The 16231-nt window shown below is 36.4% G+C and overlaps 2 protein-coding genes across 2 annotated transcripts; one reads left to right on the top strand and one right to left on the bottom strand.

Moving 5' to 3' along the window:
• Positions 1-2264: 2264 nt before the first annotated feature.
• Positions 2265-5200, top strand: LOC132840813 (uncharacterized). The gene is made up of 4 exons (XM_060862809.1): positions 2265-2283; positions 2580-2716; positions 3305-3436; positions 4092-5200. Exons 2-4 carry the CDS (start codon positions 2714-2716, stop codon positions 4305-4307), a joined length of 351 nt encoding a protein of 116 aa, XP_060718792.1. The 5' UTR covers positions 2265-2283; positions 2580-2713; the 3' UTR covers positions 4308-5200.
• Positions 5201-5660: 460 nt separating this feature from the next.
• Positions 5661-15213, bottom strand: tmem150ab (transmembrane protein 150Ab). Its single transcript, XM_060862808.1, has 8 exons — positions 15128-15213; positions 14060-14302; positions 12714-12761; positions 11638-11724; positions 11464-11531; positions 10456-10583; positions 10198-10375; positions 5661-9453 (listed from the first exon to the last, which is right to left on the bottom strand). The coding sequence occupies exons 2-8, from the start codon at positions 14122-14124 to the stop codon at positions 9143-9145; spliced, it is 885 nt and encodes a 294-aa protein (XP_060718791.1). The 5' UTR covers positions 14125-14302; positions 15128-15213; the 3' UTR covers positions 5661-9142.
• Positions 15214-16231: the final 1018 nt, after the last annotated feature.

Below are 16231 nucleotides of genomic sequence, written 5' to 3'. Positions count from 1 at the left end.
AAAGGGGAACCCATCCTCATATGGGTGACACTAGATGGTGTGATTACAAATATACAGTCAGACAAATGTTGTATTGGTGTAGGGATCACATGGAGTTCAGATCTCCTCTTAGTATCACAGAGTCCAACTGGAGCTGGTAGATCTGTAGATGTCTCAGGATTCTCACAGAGTCGGCCTCATCTCAGCAGAGGTCCAAAAACTTCATCGCACGGAAGACGATCGGAGCTGGTACAATGTCTGGATGTCTCGGCATGGGTAGAAAAAGAGAAGAGCAGTGCAGAGGGATTAGCATATCTGCTGTTCATAAAAATGTGCAAGTCTAGTGTAATAGTGCACAATATAATGGGATGTGTTATGTGTACGCCTGACTAAAGAGATGAGTTTTTAATCTACATTTAAACTGGGAAAGTGTGTCTGAGCCCTGAACACTATCAGGAAGACCTGAGTTTGGGAGCTAAATAAGAGAACGCTCTACCACCTTTAGTAGACTTAGATATTCTGGAAACTACCAGAAGTCCTGAGTTTTGTGATCTCAGAGAGCGTGAAGGATTGTAACGTGTTAGAAGACTAGTTAGATACGTGGGAGCTAAACCTTTAAGAGCCTTGTATGTAAGGCCACGTTCACACTGCAAGTCTTATTAATGCTCAATTCGGATATTTTGCTCAGATCTGATTTTTTTGTTTGGCTGTTCACATTACCTTTTAAAATGTGGCCTATATCAGATACCAGTGTGAACTGTTTGCTGTTTCGAACTGACCCGCATGCGCAAACGAACAATAACAATGACGTCACACGCAGCACGCCGTTGCGCTAAAAAGTTGGCGAGGTTATGGAGGAAGTATTGTATCATCTGGTGCAAGCAAACATATCATGTAATGCTATAATGTGATGTATTTAATGCAAACATTATGAGCTGGTTCACGTAACCACTTTATATAACACTCTTAACACACACGTTACCAGTCACGTTTGTGTCACGTTTTCGCCGGCGCAAAAAAAAAAATTAAAAAAGGTTTCGCCGGCGCAAAAAGAAAAAAGAAAAAACAACTTTTCGCCGGCGCATAATTGTGACGAATGTCGATGTAGATTGACGTAAAAGTCGCATCAAATCCGCCTTGACTGTTCACACTGCGGCCACATTGGAAAAGATCAGATTTGGGTCTGATTCAGGACCACATATGGAAGTGGCCCAGATCTGAGTGTTCACACTACTCCTGAAGAAGTCTGACCTGGTCACTTGACCCAAAAAAATCGGATTTGGGCCACTTTTACCTGCAGTGTGAACGTGGCCTTATTAATGCTCAATTCGGATATTTTGCTCAGATCTGATTTTGTTTGTTTGGCTGTTCACATTACCTTTTAACATTACCTTTAACATTTAACATCACATTACCTATATCAGATACCAGTGTGAACTGTTTGCTGTTTCGACCTGACCCGCATGCGCAAACGAACAATAACAATGACGTCACACGCAGCACGCCGTTGCGCTAAAAAGTCGGCGAGGTTATGGAGGAAGTATTGTATCTTCTGGTGCAAGCAAACATATCATGTAATGCTATAATGTGATGTATTTAATGCAAACATTATGAGCTGGTTCACGTAACCACTTTATATAACACTCTTAACACACACGTTACCAGTCACGTTTGTGTCACGTTTTCGCCGGCACAAAAAAAAAAAACAAGGTTTCGCCGGCGCATAATTGTGACGAATGTCGATGTGGATTGTGGATTGACGTCACATTGGAAAAAATCAGATTTGGGTCTGATTCAGGACCACATATGGAAGTGGCAGATTTGAGTGTTCACACTACTCCTGAAGAAGTCTGACCTGGTCACTTGACCCCAAAAAAATCGGATTTGGGCCACTTTTACCTGCAGTGTGAACGTGGCCAAAGGACCAAATTGACTTTTACGTCAATCTACATCGATATCCGTCACAATTATGCGCCGGCGAAACCTTTATTTATTTATTTATTTTTTTTTGCGCCGGCGAAAACGTGACACAAACGTGATTGGTAACGTGTGTGTTAAGAGTGTTATATAAAGTGGTTACGTGAACCAGCTCATAATGTTTGCATTAAATACATAACATTATAGCATTACATGATATGTTTGCTTGCACCAGATGATACAATACTCCCTCCATAACCTCGCCAACTTTTTAGCGCAACGGCGTGCTGCGTGTGACGTCATTGTTATTGTTCGTTTGCGCATGCGGGTCAGTTCGAAACAGCAAACAGTTCACACTGGTATCTGATATAGGCCTCATTTTAAAAGGTAATGTGAACAGCCAAACAAAAAAAATCAGATCTGAGCAAAATATCCGAATTGAGCATTAAGACTTGTTTGTAGTCGATTCTAAACTTAACAGGTAGCCAGTGTAGAGATGATAAAATCTACTATATATATATGTATATATATATATAATCAGTAATATATATTAATGTTTTTAACAGTGGCCCAAAAACCTATTGGTGGTATCGAGTTATTAAAGATTTTTCCCCATGTAAATGTCCTGTTTGTGGTGTAAACGCGCTGTTTTTTCCCTCCATCTCCCTCTGGCGGAGGAACAGAAACAAGGAAGCGCACTTCATAACAGTTTGCAGTACAAGGCACGGACTTTGTGTCTTTTCTTTCATTTCACTTTCTTTTCCTCCGTTTATTGACTGATTTCTTCACTCAAGCCTTTCAGCAATAAAACTGCACGATGGTAAGTGCATTTCCGGCAGCTGTTATTATTCATAAGTTGGGTGAATTTTGTGGATTTCTTTCTAGCAGGTTATTTAAATGGTACTGTACATTGACCTAGAGGACGTGGGACCAGGTGGACACCAGGACATGACTCCAGGTGTAAACATGTCTCTGAGAATGGTTTAAAACCTATTCAGTTTACAACTTAGACAAACTACAATTACAATTTTACCTTTAATAATCATTTAAAGTTGTAATTATGATTTAAAGTGTAATTATAACCTAAAGCACCAGTAGTTAATATTATGGTGCACAAAGCAGTTTAACTTGTAATACTGTGTCATGTGTGAACGCAAATAATCTGTATTGTGACGTCATAAAACGGGGTACAGACTCCTAAGCTGTACTTTTACTCTCTGGTTTGCTGTTTCTGTTAAAAAGTTGCACCCTTGAGAGACAAGAAATGGGACCATTTAAATTTCCAGTTTGCAAAGTGAAATTAAATTCATTTTTGAATGCAAAATGAAATTCATTTTCGAATACAGTGACACTATCTGTAGGTTTAAACAATAAACTCGTGTTTGCTTGCATGCGTCATTACGAGTAGAGCAAATTGGAAGAGACTCAGAAGGAGGTGGAGGAGGTGAAGGACATCATGCTGGACAACCTGAATAAAGCAGAGGAAAGAAAAGAAAAACTGGAGGATCTGGACCAGCGTGCTACTGAGTTACTGAATAAAGTGAGCATGCCAATTTTTATATTTTCAACGACTTGCTTCTGAATAAAAGATTATCAACTGTCATTTAGTTTTTAATGGTTTTTATTAACAGAAATACAGAGAGGATATAAAGAAAGAGTAAAAATATTAAATAGAAAATAAAACACTAGTCCTGAGGTTTTTTTTTAAACATCTTCTAAAGTATAGCAGCTTTAAGAGGTTTAAGTCACCATGACATGTTACAGAGAAACCAGAAAGTGTGCAGTCATCCATCCTGAAAACTTACTGACCGTTTCGTTTGCAAGTGTCCATACAAATCCCTTCGAATGAGCTGTTACTATAGGAACTATAACGTATATGAATAAGCGCATTTAAATGAATCTGTTATTTGAATTACATCTGTCAGTACAGTACAGTCAGAGGTGCTGTTATACAACATTAATCAACATCTTCTTATCAGATTAGAGAACGCAACAGTACTTACTATAGTATAATAGAATATAATAACAAAGATTAAAAAGTAGACTTTCAGTTAACTTGGTGCTTGGACCCCTAATGATATATAGAAAATTCAATACATTTGTTTTTCATGATCATCGGGAATAGACAACTGTGATGTAGACATAAAGTATTGGTGCCTCTGTATTTTAAAGATATGTGTATATATCGATTATAGTCGCAGTCCTTCCAGAAGCAGTCAAAGAAGGTGAAACAGAAGAAGAGGAAGGAGTATCTGAAGAGTAAAGCAGGACTAATAGCGCTTATGGCAGTGTTGGCACTGGTGATCATCGTCATACTCGCCATCATGTTCAGCAGCGAACGCTCCGGTGACGGTGCAAGTGTGCAGAGAGCCGCCGTTACCTCTAAACCAAACATAACAGAACAGCTGTAATTCCTGGCTGAGGGAACACGACAAGGACAGAAAACAACAAATGTTGACCTTTAAACAAAAGTAACAGACACTCTGTATGTAAGGTGAATTGTTGGACATTGTTGAAAATCACTAATCTATTCCTACAAATTAGGCCAGTTTTAACTGTAAAGGTGCCAGAAGGATATTTTGATTGCCCGGGATACATTTCCACCCATGACTCCTTTGTTGTTACCACAATAAACAGAACAGTCCTTTTTCACTACATACAGTAGATCTTTCCATACAAAAGGAACATTTATTGCTGTGGATCATTTTTTAGCCAGAAAACCAAAATGTCAGTCAGAAATGATCATCAGACAAATTTATATTTAGAAACCGAAAATGTGGTTCTAGTTTTTCTTGAAAACTTGATTATTTTATAAAGGTATTTATGTCGATCGTAAAGAGGTCATAGTGTCTTATTAACGTAATTTCTCCATGTTGTAGACGTTGGACTTTGTATGCTTAAGGAATCTTTGCATCCTTAAATGTTTTTCAAGGATTGAAGCTCATTCAGGGCAGCACAGTGGTGGTAGCATGGTGGTGGTAGCATGGTGATGGTAGCATGGTGGTGGTAGCTTTGGCTACTGTCTCAGGTCCTCCTTGTGTCTAAGTGGGTTTTCTGGCTTCTTGGTACTGCCGCTAAAGTTGAGTGAATTGACTCTTGGTACGAAAAAGTAGTTATGGCTTCCTGGCTCAGGACCCACCATAACTCTTACCTGAATAAAGTGCTGAAAATAAATGAATGAATGATACTCATCACAGCAAACATTCAGTATATTCATGTTTCTTTGCTATTAAAAAAGGTAATGTTTTTTAAGCTGCTGTGACATTGTTAAAAACACTACACAAATAAAATATAATGAATGTGACGTTTTTTGTTTTTTTTTGTTTATATATTAAAAGATTAAATCACAAAGGAAAGAAATGAAAAAGAGGTGAATGAAATGACAAAAATATTAGATAAGGAGACCGGAATATTTCTTTAAAACTGTTAATGTGTTACATTAAAAAAAAATAAAATGTTGAAAACTTTAAAAGGGTTAAAAATGATATAACAATAGTAAAAAAAAAAAAAAAATTCTAATTATTGAAAATAAATAATAAACGTCATGAATTAATATATGAAATAGATCAGTACAAACTTTTAACACCAGTTGCTTCTGTAGGTTGTAATTTTAATTATTTATTTATTTATAATTCATCGCAACTGTAAGTGTAATTGGAAGCAAACTGATGTTCAAATTTATAACTGAAGAATAAAGAGACTGGATGCATTTTAAATCTTAAACGACGATATCGCAACATCAGCAACATAGCATCAGCATAGTGTAATGTTATATAATATCTTTATTTTTTTATTTTTCATTTTTATTGTACAAGTAAAGGAAAGGTTTTGTAAATTTGATGTTTATTCAATAAAGACTCCACTCTCAATGTGGTGATCCATTTCATCCTTCTTTTAGCCTTTATACTTCGATACAGCGGAACGTAACTCATCGTAACAGGACAGAGTTATTATTTATTAGCTTTACTCAGATTAGAAGTAAAATAAATAAATAAATAAATAAATAAATAAGAGAAAAAGGTCAAATACAGACATGTTGCTAACCGTTTCAGGATTAACAATTCAGGATTAGTTCATCAGGGCCTTTGCATCATTTGACCGAAGTTTGAACCTGAAGTACTTATGTGTAAGATCCTTACAACACTGTAGTAGATTTCATTTCTGGCTTTTGAATTTGGCCTGTTATAGAAAAGGTTATTATTAATTAGTATGATTAACTTTCTGCAGTTTAACAGAGATTCTTACAGAGGTATGAAGCACCAGGGGTGGGCGATATGGCAAATTTATCATATATATATATTTACACACACACACACATAATACCACAGCACTCCCGAATTCTTAAATCTGATTGGTCAGTAGGTGTTGAGTCATTTTTTCACTGTATATTAATTATTAATGCGCTCTTACTAATCCAGGGACATGTATGGCAGAGACTCTACATAATTTTGAAAGGACGCTTTTTGTCTCTTTTTAAAGAAAGTAAATAACTAGATGCTGGTTGAGGACTGACAGTTTATAGCTGCTATATTGTAAATGATAACAGCTAACGTTATCTCCTCTCACGGTCGCTACGCAAGACCGAATGTAACTATAAACGGTTAAAAATTAAAAGGTGAATTTATTAATCCAACAGTTTTAAAATTGTTTGCAAACTGTTGTAGAATTAGACGGAATGATACACTTTATGATATAAAATTATGAGAAAATAATAAATTTGGTGTTGTTTATTTTCCTGTAACAAATTCTTTTTTATTCCATACAGTACATACTACTCTTACTGGACATCTTTAGGATACTATACTGTAGGTATCATGGTATGATGAGGTTTCGCGAACATTAAGTACAAAAAATAGCTAAAGTTGAGACTATATCAGTCCATCAGTCCAGAACTTAGAAAAGCGTATCACGTTATTGTATCGCGATATTCATATCATATCATATCGTCATATCGCCCAGCCCCAGTTTGGCACAGTTCAATATGTCATTATTGCAGTGTCAGAAATGGAAAATAAACAAACAATAAATATAACATACTACAATACAATGGAATAGTCCATATCATCATCAAGCATCACCCGTCTCTGACTAAATACTAAAATGCTGTATAGATTCAGGACGTGTTTGAGCTTCACATTAACATGTCTGCTATTTCTGAAACTAGAAAATATGAATTCTGAAGCTTGTAGTGTCACTTGTGGAATGAATACTATGTTCTTTAATGCAAGAAACAGCTGCAACGTTGCGAGGTTTGCGATCGAGATATGAAACCAAAACGAAGCGTTTATGAGCGCTAAACAGATTTTCTACCAAGCGTACGGTAACAATACGACGAGAAACTCTGTGTGGGCCGTCGTCAACGACTGCCTCTACCTCGTCTTAGCACCAGGTAGTAAAATATATTTTTTGCTAAAAAATTAAAAGAAATATACTGTATCGTATGTGTTGAAGTGGTTAAACATAAAAAATAGTCGTTAGAAATGTCTTTTAAATAGTATTCATTCTGTTTTGTGGTGCAAAAGCGATCGGATTAGCAGCATGTAAAACTGTACACGTGAAGGTTCGGCTCATGGATAACTGACAAAAAGTGTGGCACCGTGATAAGTTTACAAAATGTCCTTTCTCTCTTCTGTGACTGGATCAATTCTGTTTTCATTCGGAAACTACCCTAGGTGGTGTTTATGGTGTACATAGCGTCTGTTTTTGCTTCTTAAACACAGGTTATACAGCTTGATTCAAAGTGGCACAGAATGCATGCTGTACAATTAAGACAACTGGAAAATCTGTCACTTATTATCCAGAATTATAAACTAAACTACCGTCATTGAAAACGTATTGCTGTGTATTCGTCTCATATATTTAAAAAAAACCAAAACAAACAAAGAAAAAAACGCATGTGTGGTCTGCGTTAGAGGATAATCCAATTTATTTTGAGGCAGATTTGCTCGCAAAAGGTGTTTTTTGACTATATTAAACTATTATTTTCTCATTAAAAAAAAAAAGGCTACTCTCTGCCCTTGCACAGCAGTGCTTGTATTTCTGTACAAAACTCCTCACCAACTGATAAGAATGAAATGCAACGCAAAGTGAAATTGCATTGCATTTCATTTTGCAAACAAAAGCGGGAAAATTTAATTAACAAACAAAATTTTGTTAACAAACAGAAATGTGACGTAAAAATATTTCTGCTTTTCAATTCGACGCGTCTTCGAGACGACGGAAAGGTAGTTTGTTTGCGTGATTTGCTTTCCTATCTGACTTCAATTGTCTTCTTTTATTCTTCAGATTTACATCCTTAGGTGTACGGCTGATTGTGCTGACCATCGTGCCGTCCACCGTGTTTGATTTAATCTGAATCAATTCAGAAGACATTGTCCGGGATGTGATAGCCTACTGGTTAAGCTGATGGACTCGTGATCAGAAGGTCATGAGTCTGAATCCCAGGTACTGCTGGGCACCTAAACCCTCAATTGCTCAGTTTTATAAACTGAAATAAAAAAAAGGTAAGTATCTCTGGATAAGGGTGCTGCTAAATACCTGAAATGTAAATTGTCAGTTGTAGGAAAACTCAGCGCTGTGTCAAACAACTCGGCAGGTAATGCGATGAATTAACGTTCAGAAAGAAAGTCACAGGGTCTATTTTTCTTGTACTAATTAAAATAAAAATCTGGTCGTCAAAAAAAATGCCACTCAGCTCTGAAGTGCCTGCTTTACACTGTCAAAATGCTCAGAAGAGCTGGAGTCAGAGTTGACTCATTAATGAATTCCCCTGGTTGTACAATTGCACTTTTTGACTATATATTACACAGTTATAGAAGGTAAATGATTCATAATTATAGCTGATGGGAGTTTTTCCTTACCACCTTCACAATATTCAGCACATATTGTAATGTGCTGAAGTTTGATGACTGAAGGATCTGTGAAATTTGGTGTTCCTTAAATTTCTAACCCTCTCTAAATCTTGAAGTTTGGTCCAGGGGTTATGAATGTGGATAAATTCTATTCTATTCTATACAGCTAATGTTAACTAGGAAGGACCTTATTTTTTTCTCTTTTATTATTTAGGTGTTATTGTCAGTGTTAATATTGATTTCGGGTCAGAAAGCTGCTTTCAAGAAAGTATATTTCTTGTATCATACATAACTTTAGAACTTTTATAACACTACACTTGCTCTCTTCCAGCACCTCACGGATCAGAAAGATTGAAATCCGTGATTTACCTGAGCCCTAACCTCCTGTCCGTTCACTATAACATGGCCACGCTCTCCGGGGTGCAGTTGAGGTGTGTGGAGGTGCTGCTTCCTCCGGGTGACTTTATGCTGTGAGCGCCACAGCCAATGGGAACGCTTTTCCCTATGCCTCCCATGATGACTCCTGAGCTCGAGGGGTCGTGCGGCCTGCCGTTGACGAGGGCGGCCATCATGGTGTCGGTGCTGACGCTTCCAAACTCGTAGGTAAAGGTTCCATAATAAACCAGGACGAGGACGGTGAAGATCCACTCGCAGATGGCGGCAGCGTGCTGCAGCATGAAGCTCTCGTGTATGAAGAAGACGCCACCTGTTTTAGGATGGCGAGTTAAACAGGAATAACCGGAAATATTGAAAAGTCTTTACTTACAGCTTAATGAGCTTTCCTGATCCTTATCCATATTTTATGTATAATTTATATATAATATGAATATATATATAATATATAATATATATAATATATATATAATAAGAAGAATATAAATATATAATAATAAAATATAATTTTATTTCTCCATACCCATGTTGACGGTTGTGTGTGAAAGTTTGTACACCCCAAGCTTTGGGAATTAGGTCTTCCCGTTTTAATCAGCAAGGACAAAGAGTTTGTGTTGAGATTTAAACCATGAAGAATATTTCACCAGTTTCGTTTGTATCTCTGTATTTCTTTCCTTTCATTTTCTTCCTTTCTTTGGCTATGTCCTTGTACATGTGTTGCTTCTCTTCTATTATCCTTTAACTTCTCATATGGTCAAAATATTTTGACTGATCGGAAGGTCATGGAAGGTCATGGGTTCGAACCCCAGGTCCAGCAAGATGCCACTGCTGGGCCCCTTAGCAAGGCCCTGTATAAACTGAAATATAACTGTAAGTCACCCTGGATAAATACCGTAAATTAGTGGCCTTGGTTGATTTACAGACATTTACAGACACACACTCTTGTTGGGTTTAAGTGTGTCTTTCAAACGAACATGGCTTTCCTGACTCTTGCATTAATGTGAACAATTTAGGCATCAATGCTTTGATATCCAGTTTGATAAACATGTAAGGATACTGAGGATGAGAGAAATCAGCACTCCGGCTGACAGAGCCACGCGCACATGGGCCATCCAGAAGTCTAGCGCTGTCTCAGCAATGCGGTAGGTGAGGACACACTGCAAACACACGAACAACAGTCCTGCAGGAAACGCAACACCGGCCCCAACGTAGTGCAGAGTCTTCGCATGATCCACCTGAGAGAGGTAACATTCAGGAGTTTGGTGATAAGGTCAGCTCAGGGGTGGATATTGTTTTCACGTCTTTCTCAGCTCACCTGGAAGTTGCCCACCATGACAAGACCCAGAGCATTAATACAACCTGACACTAGTGCACTTGTGTTGACCCAGCAGTGATGGCTGTTCTCGACCACATGAGCGTAACGCAACATACAAATCATCACCACTGGAGTGAGAGAGAGAGAGAGAGAGAGAGAGAGAGAGAGAGAGAGAGAGAGAGAGAGAGAAAGAGAGATTTTTAAACAGTATAATACGGTTGAAAACTAATTTTTAAAGAGAAATAAGTTATCTATGGTAAGTATTAAATGTATGGCCTAATAAGTGAATCTGTATCAGAGTGAAATTGACACTTTTGATTCACTTGTAATTTGGTTTGATTCACTTCTATCAGTCGATTCGATTCAGAGTCAAATAGCTTCACAACAATTGAACCTTGAAGCTCAGGTGATTTTTCTCATTTCTATGCAGACTTATTTAGTTAATACTTTACTTGTTTATTGATTCGACTGCTGGAAGTGAATCAAATAGAAAATCCAACATTATCGTGCTGCTAAAGTGATTCACAAGGCACAAAGTGAACTAAAGGCTTGTTGACAGAGCTGTCTTGATGTGGACTTGAGATTTGGACCCACAAAAGAAAAAAAAATAAGAACAAAACAAACTAAACAAACACTTATGTTAGCTATTTATTTAATATTTAATCATTTACTTAGTGCTGGCTCTGTGCACTGATGATTTTGGTGAGTTATACAGACAAAGGTTTTTTCCACACCTTTTTTTCCGTCACCACTTTTCAGCCAAAGGATTTGGGGTTTTTAAGCTTTATTTAATTACACGCAGTGTGAAGCCAAATCAAACCAAACACCAGATTAACCAAAAGTGTGAAACTCATTTAGATTCAGACTTTCAGTGGAAAAGACTTACACCAAAGTCTCATGTGAAGACATTCAAATGGAAAACCACAAAGTTTTGTATGATCAGCGTTTTCAGCCTGTCGACTTTACACGTATAAAGCACTCACGAGCAAACCTGAGACGATTATTTACCCATAAATGCCCCGACATTGCCTATCAGACTGAAGAGACAGCTTTCGGGTGGGTAGCAGCCGCATTTGCTGAAAAAGAAATATCACAATTCAACGCTATCGGAAACTAAAGATTTGATCAATCATCATGCAGAAAATCTGAGCACAATAATCCAAGCGTAGGAAGAGAAGAAACCTTATGAGAGGGATGTCCTGTAGAGTACAGCAGGTCTTGGGGAAGCCCCTCTTGGCAGTTTCCTCATTACAAGACACATTATAAGACCTGTGAATCATGTAACCATGTGTTAGATAGGGAGATAGGACAGACAGGAGCTGAAACCGTGGAAACACTTATCAGGTGTCACTGTGGCTGAATTCTTTTTTTTTTTTTTTTTTTTTTAAACCGAAGTGAGGTTGTCGACCTAAACCATACTCTGGCACTTTTTTATTTAGTTTCGGCTCTTTCCTCAGCTATCATATTGCATATTGAGTCATCACGTTGGACAGTCGTGGTTAAAGCTCTGCCTTAATAATCAGGTCAAGCGTTCAAGCCCCAACACCTCCGAGATGCTTCTGTTAGGCTCTTGAACCAGGCCCTTAACACTCTCTGCTCCAGGGTGCTGTATAATAACTAACTCATTGCTCTGGCACAAGCTTCCTAATAAGCGGAGATACACGAAGATGTGAATTTTATTCAGCTGTAATGGATATGTGAGAAATAAAGGCTTCTTTTTCTGCTGCTAAAAAGCTAGTTTAACAAACGCAGTGGAAAAGACTCACAAGCTAAGTATGATTTCCTGACATACTGTAAAAACATCACACTTGTCTGACTGGGTAGTTGTGGCACAGTGAACCAGGCAAACGCTTCCTCGATTCAAGTCGTTTGTTTTCATTCCTACTGTCAAAATGTTCGTGACGCTCCCGATCGTCTACGCTTTCACTTTTGCTTGATTTTAAAATGTCAGAAGAGAATGCATTTTTATTTTCAGAGCTATAAATAACACACAATGATCCGAAAGGTATCCATATATAAGGGAAATCCACACTTTTTTTCTCAAAATATCTCCCCAAATTTTTTATTTACTTTACTTTATTTATATTATACGGGTTTGTTTTTCAGGATAGTCTTTAAGTATGCTTCTTTGAGTTTGTCCTTCTTTTATACAGGACAGATCTAGATTTCAGCTTGTGAAAGGTTTTTCCAGGCTGCCACACATGTAATAATGATCATGACCTGTGTTATTTGAAGACTGATGGAAATCGCTGACTTACCAGTTTTCGACTGGACACACATGGTGGTTCATCACTGCCATGGCATACCTGAGAAAAACAATCCGTCGCTTAGATATTATCTTCTCATTCGATCTTGGTGCGATTGCGATCATAACAAATGAAGGCTTTCTAAACAAAACGTGTTCTTTAAACTCTGTAACGTAGCCAAAGAATGTAAATAGGAGCAAAACACATCCAGTTTTAAGCATAAGTGAAATGCTTGCCTTCTCAATACTGATAATACAGAAGAAAAAATATATGCAAATGAGCAATAAATTAATTCATTTATTCATTCATACATACTTTACTCTATTTCATTGAGTGTTTTTTAAGATAATCAAAACAATTTCTGTTTCTGAAATGAATGTTGCAGTGCTGATCTTTACTGGACCAGTTCACCCAGTTTTAATACAGATCGGAGCAAAAGTTTTTGCCCCCGTGGATTCTGACTGGAACGAAATCCATTCCATTGTTTTGTAAATTTATTTATGGGATAATTCAGCTGTTCAGATGATTTAACAGAGGTTTATGTTATTAGTGGACACTTTTATCACGTTTAGAAAGTAAGAATTAAACTGTTCTCACCTGGATACTGTAGACTTGTACCTAAGTACTAGTAGTGATCAGATGATGTGTCAGATTGATGCATTAATTTAATAGGCAGCGATTTAAAAGAATCACAGGAAAGACATTTGTATAAGTTAATTTAGATTTTTAAACTGACTTAAAAATAGGCAAAATAAATAGGTGATTTGGCTTTAAATCTGTTCGTTGATATAGTGAATATTTGACTTAATTTAACCGTAGGCTTACTCCAGGTTCTGAATAAGTCAACGCACTGATTTTATTAAATCAACTTGTATTGTAGCAGGTTCAGTGTTAACATCAAATGTGGAATCATTCTCTTATGAATGAATTTTCTTTACAGTGTCTATTGTTAGTATGAACTAACTAACTTTTTTTTTTTACATTTTTTTTTTTCTTAATATTCCTATGCATTCAAGTCTTCTTTATTTTGTCCTAAAATGTGTTCTGCCAGGATTTATTGGTGATTGATTTTGCGGCTGTTTTTTTTTGGAGTAGTTTTTTTAGAATTTGTCAAAATCACAATCACATGCTTCTCCTTTTAAATTACTACCAGTTAAGACACAAATGTGTATATCATATGACACATCTTGGCCCAAATCTTTGAAAAAATTCAGAAAAAAAAATCTCACAAGCTCCTTAGAATATTGCGGAGCATGCTTGATTTTTACAATCAGCTGTATATAATCTGGACCCCATTTTGGTCAGAAAACCCCCGGACTGGCATTTATATTTCCCTACAATTTTTTAAACACACTCACACTATCCATATGCCTGTGATGGAGAACGCCGACAGGCTGACTGGCAGAACGATCCAGGCAGTCATGAGGCAGTCTGTGAGCAGCCCTTATCCAAAGCATGAGGGGCTGTCGGATCAGGGGTACGGTGACGGGAGGAGAGATGCGATCAGGAAAAGCCATGCAGTGCAGGGAAAATCGAGGAGGGTTGTAAGGGAACCACAGGACAGCCACTTCAACTACATCCAGCAACCTTCAGATGGCATGCTGTTAAGAAAAAGAGATGCACGGTTAAACTTCATAGTGAGGATTGTGCCGGATTCTGGATCGGACAAATCTGTCTACCAGCATGTTTTGGATGCAAACCTTTGCAGACACAATGAGAACATGTACAGAAAGTCCACACAGACTGTAAACCGAGCTCAAAATAAAATTTTAAAATGTACAATTTTTGTTTGCACATCACATACACAAACACAAGACCTCATGGTTCTCCACCTGAGTCCTAGTCTTACAGGACTATACATATATATATATATACATATATGTATATATATATATATATATATATACATATATATATATATTTTTTTTTACAAGGTCTGTCTAACTGCTGTGTTAAGTAAAGACCAGCATCCAATTAACATCTGGCCAGTGATGGTCACTATACACTGGATAGAAGGATAGAATAGAGGGATGATGAAACATCTGCATCCTGCATCCAGATGTGCTCCAGTCTGAATAAACAATGTATACAAACAAAGTGACCTATATGGAAGGTAAGACTAATAATCTGGAATTGTGCAGCTGTATAACAACCCTGAGAATAAGCTTTATGCATAATTAAAAACTGACAAGCTTTATAAATTGTTTTATAACAACAAATAAAAGCCCAGTGTTTGTATTAGGGTTAAGCTTTAGCTTGCTATCTTCAATGCTAATCTTCTTTCGGTTAGCATTTTAAACAACCTGCAAGCCATCGAAACAAATAACAAAAGCACGTTTACAATCATCAGTTAATCATCAATTAAGCACTGAAATCGTTTGTGTTATTACTGAGAAAAATAATACACAGAAGCTCTTTATTCTTACCGCAGCCTTTCTAACTAATCAATGAATGAATGTTGTTGCAGGGTTAAAGCTACCACGGTTGCCAGATCTGCCTCAAAGAAATAAACACGACGTAGATCAAATACGTTCTATACCCACGGTTTTACAAACGTCCTTTTATAATAAATACGCTGCTTTATTTGAGATGTACGATCATAGATGACGTTAAGAATTAAAGAAAAGCAGAAAATCTGTAACACGACGTTGAATCAAATAAGAATACCTGGCAACATAAGCACCAGCACTGGATAGCAATTAAAGGGAGGAGATAAATGTTCAGCATAATAATCTACAAACATTTATAAAATATTTTTGTATTTCGTTTATAGTTGTGTGAATTATATCGTATTATAATGTGTGAAGTGTATTAAGGAGTATCTGAATAGGTTATATATTATTTGCGATTAAAAACAGATTTATTTGCTAGGGTTGAGCACAAAGTCCCCCTTCTCAAATTATGACCAGCAAATTAAAACTGTAATAATTAAAACATATTAAAATCCAACTTAAAAAAAAAAAAACATTAATAAAGACAAGCCTAAACTGATTATGGATACAGTACAGCAGCTGGGTACAAACATGTGTGATGTGTTTACTGAAGACAAGTTTTTCTATAGTATTGCTTGTGTAAAATGGTAAATGTTATTTTCTTACATATTCTGAGTTTTTTTTATTTAATATCCCAGTTTCTCCACGAGAATATAGCATTGTATTTAATGCAATTCCTGCAGATTTTCTAAGATTATTGCAAAGAAAACTGACATTAAAAAAAGAAATTATTTTGAATGGTATATTAAATATATATTATAGTATATTATATATTAATATTAAAGACAATAAATGTAATAACATTTTACTAAAATAATACTGGGACAATCTTTTTGAGAATATTAACTGGAAATTGATTTGGACTTTAATAATAATAATAATAATAATAATAATAATAATAATAATAATAATAATAAGTATTGCATTAAGAATAAAAGTAGTGAAGTATATTTTAAAATGATACAGCTAATTTACCCAACAAACCAATTTTTACAAAAAAATTAAAAAATGACATCAGATTCTTGTACATTCTGTAAT

The sequence above is a fragment of the Tachysurus vachellii genome, chromosome 26 (assembly GCF_030014155.1).
Source record: "Tachysurus vachellii isolate PV-2020 chromosome 26, HZAU_Pvac_v1, whole genome shotgun sequence".
NCBI lineage: Eukaryota > Metazoa > Chordata > Actinopteri > Siluriformes > Bagridae > Tachysurus > Tachysurus vachellii.
The sequence above is the reverse complement of the archived record's forward strand: the minus strand, read 5'-3'. Positions and strand labels throughout refer to the sequence as shown.